Source organism: Neovison vison, chromosome 1, assembly GCF_020171115.1.
Source record: "Neovison vison isolate M4711 chromosome 1, ASM_NN_V1, whole genome shotgun sequence".
Taxonomy (NCBI): Eukaryota; Metazoa; Chordata; class Mammalia; order Carnivora; family Mustelidae; genus Neogale; species Neogale vison.
In genome coordinates this window covers 87943743-87951250 of record NC_058091.1, presented here as the reverse complement: position 1 = coordinate 87951250, position 7508 = coordinate 87943743, and the positions used below count along the sequence as shown (strand labels likewise).

General features: G+C 53.4%; 1 protein-coding gene across 3 annotated transcripts; it reads left to right on the top strand.

Annotated features, from left to right (window-relative positions):
- The first annotated feature begins 290 nt into the window (after positions 1-290).
- On the top strand, positions 291-4934 carry TREM2 (triggering receptor expressed on myeloid cells 2). Of its 3 annotated transcripts, XM_044237201.1 has the most exons (6): positions 413-447; positions 870-922; positions 1904-2254; positions 3635-3725; positions 4394-4587; positions 4684-4934. In XM_044237201.1, the coding sequence occupies exons 3-6, from the start codon at positions 1942-1944 to the stop codon at positions 4698-4700; spliced, it is 615 nt and encodes a 204-aa protein (XP_044093136.1). In that variant the 5' UTR covers positions 413-447; positions 870-922; positions 1904-1941; the 3' UTR covers positions 4701-4934. The 3 variants fall into 3 exon arrangements, with proteins under 3 accessions (XP_044093128.1, XP_044093147.1, XP_044093136.1); XM_044237193.1 differs by lacking the exon at positions 870-922 and having other exon boundaries at positions 291-447; XM_044237212.1 differs by lacking the exons at positions 870-922; positions 4394-4587 and having other exon boundaries at positions 291-447.
- The last annotated feature ends 2574 nt before the right edge of the window (positions 4935-7508 follow it).

Here is a 7508-nt window from a genome sequence, read left to right as displayed (position 1 = left end):
CATCCCTCACAAGGTTGAAACTAGAGTGTGGCAGGTGCTGTAGCTGGAGGAGGGTCTGAACACAGTAGTGAGGACTCTGCCTTGGACACTGGCCAGCCCCAGCCATGTGGGGTCACTAAGGCCTATGGGAAGAGTAGGGCAGTCTGGCCTCTCAGAGATCTGGGATCCCCAACCTCTGACTGCTGGGAGGCAGTGGCTGGCTCCTCCTCTCCCTTCCTCCCCAACCCAGCAAACCCTCCCTGAATCATAAAGTCAGACCCCAGTCCTGACTCTTTCTCAATCCCCAGGAGCTCAAGTTCCTGTGGGCAGCACTTGACGTGCCTGAACCCTCTCTTTCTGCAATTCAAGGGAAAGACGAGATCTTGCACAAGGTACCCTGTGCCTGCCCTCTGTCAGAGAAGGCTGGCATGGAGTCCCTCTGGCTGCTTATCCTGGTCGCCGTCACAGGTAGGACCCTGGCCCTCTGCTGCCCATGCAGTCTCTCCTTCCCCTCCTTGAGTATATGACGGGCGGGTGGGTGGGGAGCGCCGGCTTGAACTATAAAGGCAGTTGAAATCCGCAGCATGTTCTGCACCCCTCTTTTCCCCCACCCCACATTCTTTATGCTCTCCCTCCCTCCCCAGTATGAGAGCCCATGGTCATACTCTTTGTGCACGTGGAAGTATAAGGGGCTAGTGGATTCTGGCCACATGGGAATGGAAGGAATTCTGATGGTGGCATCTCAGGCTCGAACTAGTAGTGGGGGTACGTTTTGGGGGGCATGCGTACAGCCCCTAAAATTATGAACCGCTAGCCCCAGAGGAATGGCAGGGTGGGAGGGAAGAAAAGGAGGAGGAAAAAAACTCACAACCAAGCATGTACATCTTCAGGGTGCCTCTTTTGCTGATGTGAAGCTCTTCTTGTCCTCCATCCTGGAAGGGAGGTAAGGGGGCTGAAGATTTCTGTCACTTAGTTGGAGGATTAGCACCCTAGATTCTTGCACACAACTACCTCTTTTTACTGGGGGAAGGTGCCTCTTATTCCCCTAGAGCAACAGGCAAACCTGGAGAGAGGAGAGGCTGTCCCAACAGAGTCCTGATCCTGAGGCTTATTAGCTAGGGGTGGAGTGGAGGTAAGCGGAGAGGTTTTATGGAGGCAGAGGGATGGACAGGGTGACAAGTGGAGGGGACACTATTCTCATCAGGCCTCTCTGTTTCCCAAAGGAGGCCACCTGCTCCCTAATCTTGTCTTCCAAGTTTCTGTCACCATATGGTTGAAGATGGGGTAAGGGAGGACCAAGAGAGGGGAAGTTGAGGCAGAAGGCTCATGGTGATTTCTCAGCTGTCTCTGTCCTGGCAATGAACTGTGTGCTAAGCCTATCTCCCCTGCCCCGAGAAAGGCCCAAAATAGCAGCCTCGTGTCTCCCCCAAAATAGCTCTGAGATGAGTCTCTCCTGAAAGGGGAACAAAGCCACAGAAATAGGGAAGCCTAGAGCAAAGAGTCAGAAGGAGATGCAGAGCCAGTGTCGGTGTGGGCAGCTGCAGAGTAAGCAGGAATGGCCAGGGTGGGGAGGGGGTATCCAGCCCTGCTCTCTTGAGGTGGAGAGGGTAGAGGATAGGCCTTGGTCCCATATGACAGGGAGAAAATGTGTGGACTAGAACTGGATGGAACTTCAAGACCAATGTCTCTAGAAATAGGCCCAGAGAGGGTCAGTCATTTCTTTAAAAATGCCCAGCAAGTCCAACAGTGGTAAAGCCAGACCTAGGACCTGGGTGTCACCATGGGGTATACACCTTCTCCCAACTCACATAAGAACCTGAGCTCCTTAAGGGCATGATTTCTATCTCTTTGTTCATTGCACACAGTGGGCATTCAATAAACATTTGGTAAATGAACAAAGAGTGAAGGAACGTCTCCTCCCCAGAGTTGTCTGGAGCCCACAACACGACAGTGTTCCAGGGCATGGCAGGCCGGTCCCTGCAGGTCTCCTGCCCCTACAACTCCTTGAAGCATTGGGGAAGACGCAAAGCCTGGTGCCGCCAGCTGGAGGCAGGGGGCCCGTGCCAGCGGGTTGTTAGCACCCACCGCTCATGGCTGCTGTCCTTCATAACGAGGAGGAATGGGAGCACGGCCATCGTGGACGACGCCCTGGGGGGCACACTCACCATCACGCTGCGGAATCTTCAAGCTCACGATGCTGGCCTCTACCAGTGCCAGAGTCTCTACGGTGATGAGGCTGACACCCTCAGGAAGGTCCTGGTGGAGGTGCTGGTTGGTGAGTGTGTGGCTGACTGCACCTCTGGCCCACCCTGTGCTGGGACTATGTCTCTGATGTCTGGGAAAACCCACTGTGCGGGTCTTGCTCTCCCACTCAGGGCCACGGTGATGGTCGTGCAGGTTGCTCACTGCACAAGGGGGCCGTACTTCAGCCCTGGCACCTCCCCGCCAGGCTGTGCTCCCTGGGGCAGGTCTGCATTGCTGGCAGGATGGTCCTGGCCTCTAAGTTTCACAAGGCACCTAATGAGTTGGTTGTGGTCCTGCCTCCCCAAACAGCTTTATCCTTTTGGCATCCAGTTAGGATGTGAACACCTAGCCAGTCCTTAAGGAGCAGGAGGAAGTTCATTGACTCCTTACCTGATTACCCAAAGGACCTGCCAACATAAAGAAAGTGCCAACGTGGTGCAGAAAACAGCCCGAGGAAGGGGTGCTGCTTGTGACCCCGGGTGATGTGTTTGCCTTTCTGGGCCTCCACATCCTCATCTTTGAGGATGGAGATGGTGTTTGTCCTGCTGCCCACCCTGGGGCTCCTGAGAGGCACCCATGAGGGGACAGGGTTAAAAGTGCCTGGGGGTGAGTGACAGCCCATGCCCCAGCCTCCTGCTGCTGAGCTACTTGGGGTCCTCATTCCAAACTTGACCAGCAGTGGGGTCCTCCCCACCCTGAGCTTTGCACAGGGAAGCCCTCCAGGGAAGCCTTCTGCCTGTGTCTTCAGAACACTGTGTGTCCCAAAGGAGAACAAATCCGGGGGTACGAGACCCCTTCTGACTCTCTCCTTTCCCACTTCCTCCCCCACAACATGGCCCCTTGTGGAAATGAGCCATTTGTCTAAGGTCTAAGGTGGGAAGGAGAGGGGAGATGGCTTGCCCCACACCCAAACCCCATGTCCACCACTCTTTTATGTGGTGGAATGAGGGGGAAGAGGGTGAAGAGACACATATTTTCAGCCCTATCAGGGTCTAAGCCTCAGCCAACTCCCAAGGGGGTGGCCGGAAAATAGTATAATCATCGTCCTCATCACCATCCAGAGCTGGTGTGGACAGCTTGAGAGTTCACATAGAACATTCAAATATATCTGTCTACTCACTTGACCTTCCTGAAGACCTCGTGTGATGGGAGGGTGGGAGTTACTGAGCTCCAATGAGATGCTAAGCACCAGAGAGTACGCTCTCACTCAGTCCTGCAAAACTACCAGAAAGAAGGTGTTTCTATTCAGCCTGCTTTACAGGGCAGGAGACAGAGGCTCAGAGAGGCTAATGACCTGATCTGTTCTGGGCCAGCGCTCAGGAGGCCTCACCACACCCAAAAGGGCTCTCCCCTCTGCCTTAAGGTGCCTCTAGGAGGAGGGCTAGAATCTCACAGGCACTGTCCCCGACAGACCCCCTTGATCACCTGGACGCTGGAGATCTCTGGATCGATGATGAGTCCAAGAGCTTTGAGGATATCCACGTGGAGCCCAGCATCTCCAGGTACAGAGACAGGTCTCTTCCGGGTCTCTGAGCAGATCCCTGCCCTGCAGAGCCGAGGCATGGAATGCAGGCTGAGGTCCCAGAACTAAGGACAAATTCAAAGACAATTAGAGCATGAGAGGACCTGGAGATGATTTTTGTGTCCGAACACCCCTCCAACCAGCCATTGTGTATTGGTATGGCCATGCCAGTTGTTAAAATAATGAAATTCTTTTTTTATACATACCAGCTGCTCCAAGACTCCTGAATGGTCAGCCCCCCATTCCTCCTCTGGCCACCCTTGGACATGGCCACAGTTTAGCAATAATAAAAGTTTTAGTACAAAGCTGAAACCCCCAGATACCTGCTCCTTTGGTGGGACCAGAATCAGCTCTGATTGGTTGATGCCTGTGTACTGGTGTTGAAATATTGTTACCATAACCACAGAATACACGTGTGCACCCTCCCATACTATATACCACCATGTACAGGAAGTGTTCAAATGTGCTTAGCAGGTAGAACCTGGTTATAGGCTATAAGCCCACCAAGCCTCATCCCAGGGATGGTGCTGGGTGGGGAGCTATTCTAGGCCTCTGAAAGCTCCCAGTGTTTCCCTGTTCCTTCGCCGGGGGGCAGACTTCAATGTGCAGGCCACCCCAAGGCCTCCCTCATGTCCTTGTGTCTCCAAGGAGTCTCTCTGAAGAGGGGATCCCCTTCCCACCCACTTCCATCCTTCTCCTCTTGGCCTGCATCTTTCTCAGCAAGTTTCTAGCAGCCAGTGCTCTCTGGGCTGCGGCCTGGCGTGGGCAGAAACTGGTGACACGCCCGGCCAGTGAGCTGGACTGCGGCCACGACCCAAGTTACCAGCTCCAGACCCTAACAGGTGAGTACGAAGGGCACAGTGGTGGCTGGAGGTGGACCAGGCAGGGGTGGCGAGGTGGGGCTCAGAGGCGCCATGTGAGCACTCGGTCGGTTGCAGAGCGGAGAGACACATGAGAGAAGAGGACCCCGCGTGGGACGAGTCCCAGGATAGGCCTGCTGGAACCCTCCCAGCCTGCACACTGGCCCCTCGGCCACCCAGACTCCTAGTTCTGCTTTGGCAGAAGGCCAGCCTACCCATCCCGTGCTTCCCCTGGGTCTGGGAACAGAGGGGTGTGTTTGTGTGTGTGGGTGGGGGAAGAACATTTGCCAACTTTTGGACATCGGACATTAAATACTCTCACAAATAAATCCCAGACTTCATGTTTAATTGGATGGTTTGGGGTGAGGCCCCACGGGGCTAGGAAATGAATTTGGCCAAGGAGGAGATATAAGGTCTGACCTCTCGGGGCCTTGGGTCTTAAGCTACCGCATCCCCCCATTCTTGCAGGCTCCACGCCGCCCATCTTTGTCTTCTTGCTCCCTTCTCTAGATTTAGTTACTGAATCCTGTCTCCTCCTCTGGGATTTCTCTAGCACCCAGTCTGCTCCCCTCTCCTCCACTTGCCTCCTGCCGCTCAGAAGGATGATTCTAGGATTATTGCTGCCCACCCCTGCATCAGTCCTTCTAACTCCCACCTGACTCATCCACTCGCCTTCCTCGGAGTATTGCTTTCCTCGTGTTACTTCCCGTATAGGTGAACAGCCAGGACTTGGCTTAAACGTGCAGCATACCAGAACCAGGAACTACTAGGCTGATCCCTTCAGTACACAGAAGGGAAACTGAGGCTCAAAAGGCAACAATGTCACCTCAAGTCTCCAGCAGAGCCTAGAAATCCAAATTTTGCTTGGTGTTCAAGTTGACCTTCCCTCTAGCTCAATTTTACTCATTTATTAATTTACTTATTTAACAGATATTTTCTGTGCCTTAAATCATTCTAGACGCCAGAGACATGACAGTGAACAAAACAGAGAAAGATTCCTGCTCACGCAGAACCACAGACTAGTGGGAGGGGAGGGGAGGGGAGACAGACACAATAAATAAGTCAGCAAGACAGTACGTTACAAGATAAAGTGCTGAGGGGATGCTTGCGGGGCTTAGTCGGTTAAGTGTCTGCCTTTAGCTCAGGTCATGATCCCAGGGTCCTAGGATCAAGCCCTGCATTGGGCTCCCTGCTCAGCAAGGAGCCCGCTTCTCCCTCTCCCTCTGCCACTCCCCCTGCTTGTGCTCTTTCTGACAAATAAATTAAAAAAAAAAAAAGATAAAGTGCTGAGGAGCAAATGACTAGGCACACTGGGAGTATGAAAGGGTCAGGGGTGATGTCATTCTAGAGGGCGTCAGCTGGAGAAGCCCTGGGAGGAGATGAGGAAGTGAACCAGGAGGATATCAGGGGCTGAGGACTGGGGCAGAGGGATAGCCAGGGTGGCTCAGGAACCCTATCTCTCCCCCAAACACAGCACACCATACAGCTACGAGTGAGAGGAAGAGGATGGAGAGTTGCCCAGAGGGGGCTGCAGAAAGAGGAGGAAAAGAGGTGGTCCCATTTTTTGCCTTGGCAGCGTGGAAGCCCAGGAGCCCATGTGGCCAGGGCTTTGCCCCCTACCATGGGCGTGGGCTCCTTCGGTTTCTGATTGTGTGGAAGGTCTCCCAATGCAGCCCTTGTGTCTAGCTTCACATCTACACATCACTCCCCGGAGCCAGCCCAGCCCTGCCCTGTCCACTCCCTGCAGAGGCTGCTGCACTGACCCTGCCCCCAGCTCCAGGACGCCGGTCCAGGCTGTGTGTCTCTGGACTTCGGACTCAGTGGCATGTCAAGCTTCCTAATCATGTCGCAGGCCCTCATCTCCTTCCCGCAGAGCTGAGGCACAGTCTAGCACCCAGGAACATGCCTGTCTACCTACCAGCACCAACGCCGACAAGATGGCCAGGGAGGGTCCCCCGTGCATGGTACTGGAGCGTGCTTGTTGCTCGCCTGCTCTTGAGAGCTTGGCCTCTTCTTTTTCTTCCTCTGCAACATTTTAGCTTCCACTTCGGAGTTTGGATCACCACTGGGGTCCCCTGCCTTGGACTCGCTGGGGTGCACACTGGACTGAAGGGGGTCAGTTAATTTTAAGTTCCAATTTTCAGCTTTGCCTCTCACTCAGGAGCCCGAAACAAGTTCCTTAACCTCTTTTTTGTTTTTTTTTTTTTTAAGATTTTATTTATTTATTTCACAGAGAGAGACATAGCGAGAGAGGGAACACAAGCAGGGGGAGTGGGAGAGGGAGAAGCAGGCTCCTTGCTGAGCAGGGAGCTCCATGTGGTGCTTGTTCCCAGGATCCTGGGATCATGACCTGAGCTGAAAGTAGATGCTTAAAGACTGAGCCACTCGGACGCCCCATCCTTAACCTCTTTGAAACTCACCTATTAAAAATCAAAACAAACAAACAAATCAATCCTGTTTTGCTGGGGTTTTGTGAGGTTAAAATACCATTAGTGAAAGTCCCAGGCCAGATATCTGGTGCAGAGCAGGTCCCAGATAAACACTGGCTTCCTACCTCTTCCCTAAGGTGTCACAGTCTGACACCTCCCTGCGGCCTTGTCACCTCTGTCCTTCACACCCAGCAGTGGACTGTATCCATTTTAGATACTTGGTTACATGTCGAGGACAGGCCTCCTCTTCATGACCCATTAGTGTAATAACTTTCTCATAAGAAATCAAAGAAAACCTGATGCATATGGGCAGGACAGAGGTAAGCACTTTCATGTCACTCACGAGGCTGACCCACCTGTCCGATTTGCCCAAGATTTGCCAATGTAGCACCAAATCTGATGTTCCGGGGCAGACCCAGAACCCAGGGCAGAAGGGACATCGGGTCACCTTCTCAGCACTCCCAGCCTCACATA